The sequence below is a fragment of the Podarcis pityusensis genome (assembly GCF_964106645.2).
Source record: "Podarcis pityusensis genome assembly, chromosome: 17".
In the NCBI taxonomy this organism is placed as follows: Eukaryota; Metazoa; Chordata; class Lepidosauria; order Squamata; family Lacertidae; genus Podarcis; species Podarcis pityusensis.
This window is the reverse complement of record NC_138042.1, coordinates 8,346,064-8,361,280: the sequence shown is the minus strand read 5'-3', so window position 1 is coordinate 8,361,280 and position 15,217 is coordinate 8,346,064. Positions and strand designations below refer to the sequence as shown.

Here is a 15,217-nt window from a genome sequence, read left to right as displayed (position 1 = left end):
AAAACAAAAGGATAGATTGGGAGGTTCTTAGTGCGACAGCAGAGCAGGAAGACCTTGGGAGGAATGGGATGGTCTGGTCTCCAGGCTGTAGTTTGCTGTTCTCCAGATGTTTTGCAGGAGGGATTCAATTTCTTGAATGCTCTAAAGATTTTTAACGGATACATCTTCTGACAAGGTGGGCCTGTGAAATCTTCTGCCCTAATCAATGTGTTAGTGCCTTCAGGTGCCACAAGAATCTGTGATTGTTCTCATACTCTGTTGGTCACTCTTGCAAAACCCCAAAATAACAGGAGTTGGCAGAATGATCTGCCAGCTGTGAGTCTTCCACACATGGATTCAGAAAGTAATGGTCTTTCCCTGATCCACACACTTTAGACTGCCATATGTGTTGCTTTTTGAATTATGGTGCTGGAGGAGATTCTTGAGAGTCCCATGGACTGCAAGAAGATCAAACCTATCCATTCTGAAGGAAATCAGCCCTGAGTGCTCACTGGAAGGGCAGATCCTTAAGATGAGGCTCCAATACTTTGGCCACATCATGAGAAGAGAAGACTCCCTGGAAAAGACCCTGATGCTGGGAAAGATTGAGGGCACAAGGAGAAGGGGACGACAGAGGACGAGATGGTCGGACAGTGTTCTCGAAGCTACCAACATGAGTTTGACAAAACTGTAGGAGGCAGTGGAAGACAGGAGTGCCTGGCATGCTCTGGTCCATGGGGTCACGAGGAGTCGGACACGACTAAACAACAACAAATGTGTTGCTTTAGTTGTGAAGCACACAATTAACATTTCTCTTCCCTCCCCCCAGTCAAGCCCCCTCCCCCATTAAGTTCTTTGGTGGAATTTACAGGAAATATAGCAAACCAATAAACAATGACTACTAATCAACCAAGACACAAATAGGTATCAAAGCAGCCAATTCCTGTACAAAAGTATTTATTTAACAGACTACTGCATGGTGGAATGTGCACAACTCAGGCGCCAATCCTAGACAATTACCAGGAAGTAAGCCCCAAATAACTTAATGGGACTTAATTCTGAGTAAAGGTGCACAAGATGGTGCTATTAGACAGTTTCTCAATAAAACCAGTCAGTGTCCCTAAACTGGAAGATCATTTGGATTTAGTAACAGGATTCTCTCCTGAATCTCTCTCTCACACAAACCCCGCCTCAAGAATATACCTAAATTACCTAACTGGTCCACTCCCTTGTGGGTTGGAAACCCCTGTTCCACCCACACTGATAGAGATTTGGATATAGGATGTTACGTAAAAAAGACACAGAAAAGGGGCAGTTCTACTTAGGATATTTTAATTATTATATTTTAATCCTAATCTTCATCCATGAGACTCAGGCCAGAACAGGTAACTCTCTCCCATTTTCTCCTCACAATAAAGCCTTCAAGGTAGGTTCGACTGACAGTGACTGGCTGAAGGAGACCCAGTTAACTCCATGGCAGATCAAAGGTTTGAACCCAGGGCCCTCTGACCCAAATCTAGCACTCTCAACAATCCCCATACTAGACTAGCCAAGCCAGGCAATCTGAGAAGTGTGCTTTGCCATTCTTTGCAATGTTGCAGAAAATGCTCTCTTGTTGGTGCTTTCTAAGATGTAGGGCTGCCCGAACGACCGCTTGGTTTATTTAAGCTAGTGGAATGTCAGCATCTTTTCCTATCATTGTTCTCCTGTCCCCCTATATTCAGTCACGGTCCAAGAAGCAAGAGCATTTCCCCTTCCTCATCCTTTTTTAAAAAGGATTCCTATCTCTGCTTTCACCCCAATGCCTCCCTCAGTTTTCCTCCTCCTCCTGGTTACGTTAAGAAAATAAAACTGGAATTGCAATTTCTTTTTCAGCCTTAAAAGCTGCTTCATAGACTTGTTCTCATGACGGCTTCTCCATTCTGAGAGTTGCTCTAGATCAGTGATGGAGAGACTGTGGCGCTCCAGGGTTCGTTGGTCTTCAACTTCCATCAGCCCCAATCAGCATGGCCAATGGTCAAGGGCAGGAGACGTGGTTCACCAACATCTGGAAGGCCACAGCTCCCCCCAGCCCTGACTTGAGAGCTGGTCCAAGACTGCCAAGAGTTGCTTGACATCTCCAGCAGGAATCCTAAGGGGAGGTCAGTCAGGTAAAAGTCCAGATTCTTGGTTATATTCCTGCTTTGTCCTCAAGTTGGTCCCTCCATTAGGCAGAATGAGATAAGACAGGTGTGATTGCATTCTGGACAGATCCACTTTGGATTACAGATGTGGTAAGGGCCATGTTTTTAATGAAGGGGAGGTGACAAAGCTCAGAAGCGAAGCACCTGTTTTGCACGGAGAAGGTCCCCCGTTTCTGGCATCTCCAGTTAAAAGGTTCAAATAGTAGGTGGTGGGAAGTCAGCATAAGCCAGAGGAAGCTATCAGAGTAGTGGGCTAGACGATCAGATAGTCTGGCTTTGTATAGCGCTGGTAACTCTCTCACTCCTATAAATCTCCTTGCATGCAGTAAGCTAGCATATCAGCAGAGACTGCTCTGCTAAAACCCTTGACTGACATGCCAGTTTACTATGTGCAGAGTCTTAATTTTCTTATTTTACATAAAGGAAGATGAAAAATATATATGGCAATCCTACTTGCAGGGCTAAAGTGGTATGGGCTCCAGAATGCTACCTGGCTCCAGAATACAAGGGCAGGGGAAACTGTGGCCAACCAAATCCAACTCCTGAAACCCAGACAGCATTGCCAAGGCTTAGGGATGATGGGGAGCTGGCAGTTCCACAACATCTGGAGGCTGACAGCTTCCCCAGCTCTAAAGCAGATGCCCCCAACTTGGTGTTATCCAGATGTTTTGGTTGCAACCCTCACAGCCTCTGCTGGTGCTGGGAGTTGTAATCAAAACATCTGGAGAACATCAGGTTGGGGAAGACTGCTGTACATAGTGTGCAAAACAGGGGCAGCCAATGTTGTGCCCTGCGGATGTGGTTGCACTACAACTCCCATCAGCAGCAACTACTGGTCATACTTGCAGAGGCTGATGGGAGACTGACAACATGGGCGACATGTTGTCTATCCTGGTGGAGAACAAAGCATAGGCTACTGGAACATAGAAAGTGGAGGAATTGGCCCTTTCCCAAGTTATTCGATGGCCTATGAGGGCTTGGTACCTCCTTTCTCTTTGATCCTTAAAATTCAAGCCTGTGAAAAGCATAAATAAAATGCATAATCTAAACAAATCCTGCTGCTTGCCTCGGTTAGACTAGATGACATTTCAGGCTACTTCTGGTAATGAGATTCTGAAATGTTCAGAGAGGACATGATGCTGAGGCAGGTGCTGTGCAGGATGTTGGGGCGCTCTTCTGCAGCAGAAGGCTGGGTTTCCTTGCCCGCTTCTGTGAGGAGACTTGCAAGACCTCAGCAGCAGCCAATAATTTCTCAGCTCAGGATTTCTGGTGCTCAAGGGCAAAGACGACAACAAACCCTACGGAACGTAATGGCACCTTCCTCTTGTTAACTGACAGGAATGCAGCAGAATCGAAACCGAAAAGAACGTGAACTATCAGAGCGTATCACCTCCCCAGTCGATGGTACCCAATGGATCAGACTTTGCCTCCATGAGACATCCAGAATCTGCCGCCTGAGGCAAGGGCTGCCTCACTTTGCCTCATAGTAGGACTGCCCCGGCATCTAGGGAGTATAATGCCGCCCAGGATTCAATGCTAAACTCTCTAGAAAGCCTGCGAGTGGGCTGTGGAAGTGAGAGGCTCTGAGGCGGGTCAGCCGCTTCCTCTCAGGGGGACCTGCTGTGCTCCATGTCCCGCCTCTTCCTCCACTGGAGCATTTTGAGAAGGCTGAGGCTGGCTTTGAAGAGCCGGTCGTGCTGGAAGATCATCTGATGGAAGGCGTTGAGGGGCAAGTTCCCACTGGGGTCAGCGTGCTTGAGGGTGGTGATGGGCGTGTAGAGGCTGTTGGTTTGGTACCGGAATGGAGGCTTCTCTGAGGTGATCACTTTCATAGTATGCTGCCAGGAGGAGTGCGAAGCAGAAGGTTAGAAAACAACAACAACCACAACACCACTCAGCCAGGATCACCCTTTCAGAATTCAGCAAGGGGTGCAAAGAGATTGCTGCAGGAAAGGCAGAATTCATTTTGAAAGCCTGCACATAGTCAAGATTAAACACACTAATGATAAATTGACATGTGCTATTAAAGTAAGACGGGGAATATGCAGGAGAAATGATTCCGAGGAGATATGGAAGGTGTTTGTAGATTTTGTACTGTTAAAATGGAAAGGGGCCAAACCATCGCAAGAGGTGTTGAAATTTTGGGAGGTTGGATAGTTACAATGGAATGGTCTCGTGGTGGGGTGCATATTTTTATTCTTATTTATTTATGATTATTACTTTGTCAAAATAATATATATATATATTTTAAAAAGATTAAAAACACACACATTTATAAATAAATAAATTTTTAGGAACTTTTCATCAGAATTTAACAATAGGCAACCATATATCCTGTGTCAGTATTTTTGATAACCAATAACAGACTGTCACCTATTATTTTTATACAAGGGAAACTGTGCCTTTGGCCCAATTCAGGAATAAGTAAATAAAATACCGTACGTCTCCATGTATAAGGTAAGGCTAAAGGGGACCCCTGACCATTAGGTCCAGTCATGACCGACTCTGGGGTTGCGGCGCTCATCTTGCTTTATTGGCCGAGGGAGCCGGCGTACAGCTTCCAGGTCATGTGGCCAGCATGACTAAGCCGCTTCTGGCGAACCAGAGCAGCGCACGGAAACGCCGTTTACCTTCCCGCCGGAGCAGTACCTATTTATCTACTTGCACTTTGACGTGCTTTCGAACTGCTAGGTTGGCAGGAGCAGGGACCCAACAACGGTTTTTTCCTTTTAAAAGCATGCTAAAAAATGGGGGTCGTCTTATACATGGGTAGCGCATAGGGTGGATGTTTGATGGGTTGCTGCCGCGGCTGTTAGTAGCTATTGTGCGTGTTATTGGTTGCTGCATCAATGGGTGGTGTTGACTGGCTGACGCTGCAGCAATTGGGTGAGCAATTGGCAGCTTGTGCCAGTTAAGGGACAGATGAGAGGCGGATTTTGGGATGCATGAGGGTGAGTGATTTTCAGCTCAACAACAAAAGCTCAACAACTCTGTGCTGCCATCTCCCCCCATTTTCTTAAATTTAAGTCCCTCAAAATAGGGGGCATCTTATACATGGAAAAGTACTGTACCTTGTACACAGATCTGTTATACTGTGGGCAGACTAGGAAGCACTCCACCCCAATATTCCTGTATGTTACCACTAGGGGTTGCCACCTGTTTGCTCTGCTCGCTGGCACCCTTTTGCCATCCCCACTCCCCCCACACCTGGCCAAGCCCTCCCCCTTTAGATGCCACCCACCCCCTTGCCTATCCCCTCATAACTCACCCAAACCTCTCCTCTCCTCACAGTCTGCTCCTAAGCTCAAGCCCTTTTAACTTCAAACTGCTCTCTGAAACCCACCACAAACCCCGCTGCAGCCTTTTAAAAGAATGCCTTTCGCCCTCCTTTAAGCAGCTCACCTGGGGGGCTGCCTGCAACCTGGGCTGCTTCCCCCCTTGCCTCCCTGCTGTTCTGGCACCACACTGGAGTCGGTGTGGCCACTGCAAACGGCACTACGGCAGCAGCCTTGCACTTTTGCATACAATATGGCTTTAACCATGTTTCCGTTTGAAGTGCTTTCTAGTCTGCCCACAGTATAACAGATCTGTGTACAAGGTACTGTACTTTTCCGTGTATATGATGCAAGGAGGCTGCTTGAGACCTGATGGCAAAGGGGGCTGGAGGAGTTAAACCAATCACCTCATTGTGCCCAAGACTGGAAGTCACATATACACATGGAACGTGACCTTTGGCAATTTAATCAAGGAGATACAAAAATAGGAGATGAGCCTATTGTTCAAGTCCAAACGTAATCAGTGACTATCACTGCATGTCTCCACAAAAGAAAACGCTATCTGGGTTGGGACTCACTTCATCCTGACTCTCCAGAAAGCATCTAAATATAGTTGGAAGTGAGGAATGGCAATCAATTGTTCAATTTGTCTGAAGCTTTTGTTTATGAGGGTATAAATACTACAGGCTTCACAGCAAATAATTGTTCTGGCTCCTCAGATCTACTTTGCTGAATATCAGCAAAGCACTTCTCTTAGCTTATCACGTTTTACTTCCCTAAAACATTACTATCCATTTCCTGCCTCTTGGACATTTGCTTCAAGAAATCATCACCCACAACCTCTTAGTGGGATGATGGTCTGCCATAGATTCTGACCAAAGAGTTGAATTCCTTCATTAATTGTTACCCAGCTACATTGGCTGGTGGAGGCAGCTATCTGTTTTCAAACCAAGAACTGGGAATTATGCTGCATCTTAGAACCACAGAGTTGAAGGGACCCCGAGGGCCATCTAGTCCAACCCTCTGCCATGCAAGAATCTCAACACACAGTCTCCCATCCAATTTGAAACCATATCAGACCCTGCTTAGCTTTGCAAATGTGGTAGCAATTTTATTGCTGCACCACTAGGAGACAGTGGCATGACTATTTTTTCGAAACAGCCATCTGACGTTTCAAAGACATCTGAAGGCAGCCCTGTTAGGGAAGTTTTTAATGACTGATGTTTTAATGTAATTTTAATGTAATTTTAATCTTTTGTTGGAAGCTGCCCAGAGTGGCTGGGGAAACCCAGCCAGATGGGTGGGGTATAAATAATAAATTATTATTATTACTGTATTATTATTATTATTATTATTATTATTAAGCACCCTGCTGCGAGGGTGCTGATGCTTCTTGCAGCTGAACCACAGATCAAAGTGGCAGCAATTTTAAACCTAGCAAGGGCTGTCTGCAACAAAATATTGTGGCACAACTTCCCTCCTGATTTAGGATTCTAGTCAGCTCTTACCTCTAAACAAGGCATTCTACTTCTCTCCCCCCCCCCCCCATTTTAATAGTTTATCTTTTCTTTCCCTCTACATTAATGGCTACTGAGTGTTCTCAGGCCTCACTGGGAAGTTTTGCGGTTCTTACCAGGACCAGCACCACTTTTAAAGTGTTGCACTTCTGCACACCTTGGGGCACCTCCATCTTATTCCTCAGCGGCTCTGTTCGAGCTACAAGCCTAGCGACACTCAGCACCTGAGGTTGCTGTTAGAAGGAACAATGGGCCAATGCCATAAGCCAGAGCTTTCCAAACTGTGTGTTGCGACAACTACCTGACTTTCAGAAGACATCTGAAGGCAGCCCGGATTAGGGAAATTTTCAATGTTTGAAGTTTTATTCTGTTTAATATTCTGTTGGGAGCCGCCCAGAGTGGCTGGGAAAACCCAGCCGGATGGGCGGGCTATAATTACAGTGGTACCTCGGGTTACAGATGCTTCAGGTTACAGATGCTTCAGGTTACAGACTCCGCTAACCCAGAAATAGTACCTTGGGTTAAGAACTTTGCTTCAGGATGAGAACAGAAATTGAGCTGCGGGTGGCGCGGCAGGCCCCATTAGCTAAAGGGGTGTCTCAGGTTAAGAACGGACCTCCAGAACGAATTAAGTTCTTAACCTGAGATACCACTGTTATGTTATGTTTTATGTTATGTTATGTTATGTTATGTTATGTTATGTTATGTTATGTTATGTTATGTTATGTTGTTGTTGTGTTGTGTTGTGTTGTGTTGTGTTGTGTTGTGTTGTGATGTGATGTTATTATTGTGTGTTGGCTGCAGCGTGCAGGTGTGTCACGCAAACGCTCCCCACGCTCTTATAAGGGGTTAGTTTAACCTCCAGTTTACTAGTAAAACTGAATTGCTGCATCACGAAATGATGCGTGTCTAAAAAGTGTGTCACCAACATGAAAAGTTTGGAAAGCTCTGCCATAATAATGAGCAAGGCTGGGCAGCCCGTTCCCTTCCCCCCCAGAAGCAGATCCCAGCTAGCTTTCCTGTGGGCTTGAGAGGAACAAGGCAGCTAAAAAAGCCAATGCAATTCTGGGCTGCATCAATAGGAGTATAGCATCTAGATCAAGGGAAGTAATAGTGCCACTGTATTCTGCTCTGGTCAGACCTCACCTGGAGTACTGTGTCCAGTTCTGGGCACCACAGTTCAAGAAGGACATTGACAAACTGGAACGTGTCCAGAGGAGGGCAACCAAAATGGTCAAAGGCCTGGAAACGATGCCTTATGAGGAACGGCTAAGGGAGCTGGGCATGTTTAGCCTGGAGAAGAGGAGGTTAAGGGGTGATAGGATAGCCATGTTCAAATATATAAAAGGATGTCACATAGAGGAGGGAGAAAGGTTGTTTTCTGCTGCTCCAGAGAAGCGGACACGGAGCAATGGATCCAAACTACAAGAAAGAAGATTCCACCTAAACATTAGGAAGAACTTCCTGACAGTAAGAGCTGTTCGACAGTGGAATTTGCTGCCAAGGAGTGTGGTGGAGTCTCCTTCTTTGGAGGTCTTTAAGCAGAGGCTTGACAACCATATGTCAGGAGTGCTCTGATGGTGTTCCTGCTTGGCAGGGGGTTGGACTCGATGGCCCTTGTGGTCTCTTCCAACTCTATGATTCTATGATTCTATGATTCTATGATTCTATGAGAAAGCTTATAATCCTACCTCAGCCACCTCTTCTGGAGATTGCCCCAGCGCAGTGAAGACTTCCTTGGAATAGGCCATGTAGAAGCCCTGAAATATATCCAGCGTTTCTTTATCCACCTGAGAGAGGTCCATATTGGCTGCTTCTTCGTAGAGCTTCCTCTCGAATTCTGTTATCACTGGCCCAGGCTCAATTAAACTGATGCTGCAGAATGAAACAAGTGGTAATTGGAACTAATGAACTTCACCGTCTGCTGAGCTGAGAAACGGGTGTGTGTGTGTGTGTGTGTGTGTGTGTGTGGAACACTGCCTGCCTTCACATGACTGAGCTTCACCAGCCAGCATGGATTTTGCCTATAGCCCTCTGGCATTCAGGCCGATCACTTCATCTCTGCTTTAGTAGACTACTATCTGGGTTTAGCACATTCTGTCCTGCTCAGTCTTGCACCGATAATGACCTAAAGAATGGGCTGTCCACACAAAACACGATACCTGTGTTATAGGCATTCTAAGGTCTTATATATATAAAATAAATGTTCATAAATGTACAAGGCAAACACATACATAAGTATATAAACCACGTGTCTGAAACAGTACAGGAGAACAATCCTGAAGCCATTTTGACTCTCCCAAATTGACCTCAAATATTTCTCTGCAAGGAGGAAGGAAATGGGGAAAGCTTTCTAATTGTCTTTGGACTGCAGGGGCTCACACCTCCCTGTAAATACAGTCTGGCAAGTATCTGTTAAGCTGAGCACACTATCAATATGTGTAAGAGATTCAGGAACTAAGTATTTACCATCTCAAAGGAATGGCCAGGCTACCCAGAAAAGGCAATCAGACAATAAAGCATTATCAGGTATCCTGGCAGACAGGAGAGAAGCAACACACTCAAATTTCTGCTGGGGACCCCTCTTTCTGTGATGTATGTATGATGTTTTTGGGGGGTGGTCCTGAGATACAGGGTAGGCAATTTCAAAAGTCTATATAGGAGCTTGCACACCAATGTTCTGGGCTCCTCTCCTCCTTCCCTGCGTGGGGGGAGTGGGAGACCCTGTTGCAACAGTTTAATAAAGATCAGGCTTACTAGCTGCTTTGCTTCTCAATATTCTCTGGTTGGCCTCTGTTATTTTCTCCTACCGACAGAGAACCTACTTAAGGACTCTATACAGGCTCTTGGATACCCCATAAGGGAAAAAGGAGCAGTTTTTTCTTATAACACCTGGTAAGCAAGACTGACCAAATTCACCTGAGAGAAAACACACTGTGGAGTTAAGGCTGTATAATTTTGGTTCACCAGGGAGTCCTTTTATATTAACTCTTTCCCCTCAATTTTCAAAAATTTATCTGCCACCAGGGAGTCTATGTGGGCTATATTAAAGATTCTGCGCAAGTTCTGCAGATAAATGAAAATACTTACATCCTGCCTTTCAGTCCACAAAAAAAACCCAACAAGTAATAAAACAGAGTGCTAAAACCAGAGAAATTTTACAGATATTCAGACAGAGCAGACTAAAATGAAATCAAACCAAAACACTACACTAAGAATGTGAATTTAATTAGGACATATCTCTCATGCCTTCTTTCAACCTTGAAGCCTCAGGCACATGAAAGGAAAAGTTTCATTCATCGTCCTCCATGCTAATACTGAACTTGGTTGGTCCTGCACATATCAGTTCAAAAGTGAACTTTTTTGGGGGGTGGAAGGGTTACCCAAAAATAAGGTGAGGGTTTCAGTCTTCTTGGGCAAATAGCCAGCTATGGAGAAGAATATGAGTTGGTAAATTATTATTTTTTGTGGTGGGGGAGGGAATAGCCAGGAGGCATCCAGGACATACAGGGTGTGTGTAAAAAGAAAATGAGTGCAAGGCATAGAATTGGCCTGCTTGTGTTTTTAACAGCTTACAGAACTTTTGTGGGATTTCAGACTCTGTGAGCATCATGGCATGTGAACTGTGTTTGGTGGAACTCAAGAAATGGCTTCTCAGTGGCGGCTGTACCCTGACTTTGGAACCTCTCTAACCTACTCATTGCTAGGTTGCTCGCCAGGGCAAGACTGCCTGAGCATATCACACAAAACCCGGCCCGACTGCACTGGCTGCCAATTAGCTTCTGGGACCTATAAAACCTTAAACGGCACAGGAGGACTGCAGTACTTCAAAGACCGCCTCTCCCCATACGAACCAACCCTGACCCTGCAATCATCCTCTGGGGGCCCTTCTTCATGGGCCTCCTCCATGAGAGGTCCAGAGGGTGGCAACACAAGAACAGCCCTTTTCTGCAGTGGCTCCCCATTTGTGGAATGCTCCTCCCAGGGTAGGGACGTGGGTGGCGCTGTGGGTTAAACCACAGAGCCTAGGACTTGCCGATCAGAAGGTCGGCAGTTCGAATCCCCACGACGGGGTGAGCTCCCGTTGCTCGGTCCCTACTCCTGCCAACCTAGCAGTTCAAAAGCACGTCAAAGTGCAAGTAGATAAATAGGTACTGCTCCGGCGGGAAGGTAAACGGCGTTTCTGTGCACTGCTCTGGTTCGCCAGGCTGGCCACATGACCTGGAAGCTGTATGCCGGCTCCCTCGGCCAATAAAGCGAGATGAGTGCCACAACCCCAGAGTCGGCCACGACTGGACCTAATGGTCAGGGGTCCCTTTACCTTTACTCCCCAGGGTGGCTCTCTAGGTACTGGGTGAAAACATTTCTCTTGACTAGGCCTTTGGCTGATTAACATACTGTGGCCTTTTAAATGTGTTTGTAGGAGGGGGGTTATAGGTTTGTTTTGGTTTTATTCTGTATTTTGTGTTCTCATTTTGTATTTTTATGTTGTGAACATGATCTTTGGATGGACGGTATAAGTAATCATGGCAACGACGATATTATAACCTTCTCCTGTTTAAGCAGGCATTGCCCTTACTGAACTGATTTGTTTGGTATTGCTGTTCCGTTATTTAAACTTAAACACGTTTTCAACTTGCTGCTCCTGCTGTCTTATCTTTTATCTACTCTGACTTTATTATACTGAGTTTTTGCTCTTTTATTGTTTGTTTGTTTAGAAAGACTGATAGAGCACTTAACTGCAAAATTCTCTAAGCAGTTTACCATGTTACGGCTTTTTATGTTATTTGTTAAGTGTACTGGTTACTTTTTAACTACATATTTTATTGCCAGCTGCCTTGGGCATTGTGTAGGGAAAGGTTTATTTAGTAAACGAATAAAAGAAAAAAATCCCCCCTTCTTGCACTGCGTGGGCAGATTTCAGGAAGGGGAGGGAAAAGAAAAAGGACACTTTTCCCTTTGCAAACATCCAGGTGCCTCCCTTACAAATATATAGCAATTAAGTGTTCCAGTTCAGTGCTGAACCTGAGCACTTTAGCTCAGATATACCGTATTTTTTGCTCTATAAGACTCACTTTTTCCCTCCTAAAAAGTAAGGGGAAATGTGTGTGCGTCTTATGGAGCGAATGCAGGCTGCACAGCTATCCCAGAAGCCAGAACAGCAAGAGGGATTGCTGCTTTCACTGTGCAGTGATCCCTCTTGCTGTTCTGGCTTCTGAGATTCAGAATTTTTTTCTTCTTGTTTTCCTCCTCCCAAAACTAGGTGCGTCTTGTGGTCTGGTGCGTCTTATAGAGCGAAAAATACGGTAATAATGCAGCCGGAAGTTGTTTCTAGGCAGGAAAGACCAAACAGAAGTGTCCTTCTTGAAAAGCTGTTTGCCCTCCTCCTAAGAGGGCCAAACATAAGAAAATAAGAAATGTAATGACAAAGAGAAGAATATAAGAAGGGCCTGCAGGATCAGGCCAATGGCCCACCTGGTCCAGCATCCTGTTCTCACAGTGGCCAATCAGATGCCTGTGGGAAACCCACAACAGGTAAAGGTAAAAGGTTAAGTCAAGTCAAAGGCGACTATGGGGTTGCAGCGCTCATCTCACTTCAGGCCTAGGGAGCCGGCGTTTGTCCACAGACAGCTTTCCGGGTCATGTGGCCAGCAGGACTAAACTGCTTCTGGCGCAACAGAACACTGTGACAGAAACCAGAGCGCATGGAAATGCCGTTTACCTTCCTGTCACTGTGGTACCTATTTAGCTACTTGCTAGGTTGGTAGGACCTGGGACAGAGCAATGGGAGGTCGCTCCGTCGCGGGGATTTGAACCGCCAACCTTCCGATTGGCAAGCCCAAGAGGCTCAGTGGTTTAGACCACAGCGCCATCCACACCCCTCCCACAACAGGGCCCTCCTGTTGCTTCTAGCAACTAGTATTCTGAAGTATGGCTGCCTTGAACTCTCAAGGCAGAGCATAGCCTTAACGACTACTAGCCACTGATAGCTTATCCTCTGATAATTTGTCTCTTTTAAAGGCATTTACCATATTTTTCGCTCTATAGGACGCACTTTTTTCCCTTCAAAAATGAAGGGAAAATGTGTGTGCGTCCTATGGAGCGAAGACGCCATAGCCCCGCGACCCTCTCCCGGCTGGAGAGGTGACGCGCGGCTATGGCAGGAGCCTCTACAGCCCCGCGTCACCTCTCCAGCCGGGAGAGCGCGCGCGGGGCTAAAGAAGCACCCCGCGACGCTCTCCCGGCTGGAGAGGTGACGCGCGGCTATTGAGGCTCTTGCCATAGCCGCCCGTCACCTCTCCAGCCGGGAGAGTGCGCGCGGGGCTAAAGCAGCCCCCCGTGACCCTCTCCCGGCTGGAGAGGTGATGGGCGGCTATGGCAGGAGCTTCTATAGCCGCCCGTCACCTCTCCAGCCGGGAGAGCGCGCGCGGGGCTAAAGAAGCCATAGCCCAGCGACCCTCTCCCGGCTGAAGAGGTGACGCACGGCTATGGCAGGAGCCTCTCCGCTGCGCCTTTCCGCTGCTCCCTGAACTGCTCTTTGGGGCTGGTGGTGGGCTTCCCCCCGCCAGCCCCAAAGAGCAGGTCGAAAGGAACCTGAAGCCTGGAGAGCGAGAGGGGTCAGGGCACACCGACCCCTCTCGCTCTCCAGGCTTCCAAGGTAGCCGCCTGAACGCACCTTAAACAGTACCTTGTTTTAGAGCGGGAAAACAAGAGGGGGAAAGTTCTTCCCCTCTCTGCACAGCGCCTCCTGCCACTTCGCTGAAGGGGCGCTGGGCAGAGAGGGGGAGAATTTTTTTTTCTTGTTCTCCCCCCTCTAAAACAAAGTGTGTCCTATTGTCCGGTGCGTCCTATGGTGCGAAAAATACGGTAGTTAGTGGCTAGCACTGCCTCCTGTGGGAGAAAGTGCCATAGTTCAACTATGAACTTCATGGAGTTATTCGTCCTGAATCTTCCAACATTCAGTTTTGTTGGATGTTTATGAGAAAAGGAGGAAAAACAATCTTTTCTCTATTCAGTTTCACTGTGCCATGCACAGTTTTACACACTTCTATCATGACAAACAAGTCTCCAACTCTGCAACTGTTTCTCATAGGGGACTCGCTCCATCCCCTTGTGCATCCCAGTTGCCATTTTCTTAACTTTTTCCCAGCCTGACAATATCATTTTCAAGGGGAGGCAGCCAGGCTGGCTAGAGCCCAGAAATAAACACTCCTGTTAGGGGTACCCGACAATATTTGATTGCAGGTGCCCACCGTTATTCTTATCTAATTTATCGATGTACCTCAGTAAAAATTCCCCCTTTGCTTAAGCATCATACACAGCCAGCGTATACCCCTTACAAAAAAACCCAACAATTCATGGTGTGACCTTTTATTACTCCCCTCCCCTACGCATGTCCAGTATAGATGCCTCTGTTATTTGTTATATAAAGCCTCTCACTGTGGAAAAAGAATGCTGCAAATGTGCTGATCTTAGTTCCACTGGGAACATGAATAACTTGCATCTGGGCAAAAGGGAGGACTGGCATAAGGGATGTGTACACACAGACAGACCTCCTAACCTAAGGATAGAGAGGAAGAAAGAGACCTTTCTATGTGCCTGCTCTTTGCCTGCTGTGGGCTGGATACACATGGAAACAAGTCCCAATGAACTCAATGGGATTTTCTTCCAACCAGATGTGTGTAGGATTGGGCATTAAAGAAATTTTTTTTCACCCACTAACCAGAAGCTTCCAGCATTTAAATAATGTCCCATGCTCCCTAGCACCTGTAGTTTGTTAAAACATCTCCTCTATATTCTAAGACCTTTTAGGAATTCCTCTAATAAATTTAAGAACTGTTGGATCAGACGCCCCCTGCAAGGCTGGTGGGCTCCTGCTGATCAAGCCTTTTCCGTTCCTTTCAAGCTTCCTGTCACTGCAGGGCAGATCTAGGTATCTGAACCATTTATGTAGACTTGCTTTTTGGATAGGCCTTTAATGAGTAGTGGTATGTTGATCCCTTTTAATGTTGACTCTTGGTCTTGGTTTTGCCTTTCTGTGCAGAATTTGTGCTGTTAAATTATCTCCAGGGGGAGATCAAACCTTGCTTTGGAAATCTAACAGGACTGAAGAATGGGCTGCGAACAACCATTTCAAAAAGTGGCATGTTGATTTCTGCACAAACATAAGGGACAGAACTGTGAAGAATCACTGCGCTTTGCCATTAAAGGCTGGCAAAAGAAGTACACGGGACAGAATATTTATGTACGAGGTAAGTTATTA

The 15,217-nt window shown here is 46.3% G+C and overlaps 1 protein-coding gene across 2 annotated transcripts in view; it reads right to left on the bottom strand.

Annotated features, from left to right (window-relative positions):
* Positions 1 to 919: 919 nt before the first annotated feature.
* LOC308466944 (retinol dehydrogenase 8-like) overlaps positions 920 to 15,217 on the bottom strand; it is a 28,710-nt gene continuing 14,412 nt past the window's right edge. For both annotated transcript variants that reach the window (XM_080988309.1, XM_080988308.1), the window contains exons 6-7: positions 8,646 to 8,829; positions 920 to 4,000 (exon numbers count right to left, since the gene is read on the bottom strand). In XM_080988309.1, the coding sequence (XP_080844435.1) occupies positions 3,770 to 4,000; positions 8,646 to 8,829 (415 nt within the window). In that variant the 3' untranslated portion in view covers positions 920 to 3,769. The remainder of the gene's footprint in view (positions 4,001 to 8,645; positions 8,830 to 15,217) is intronic.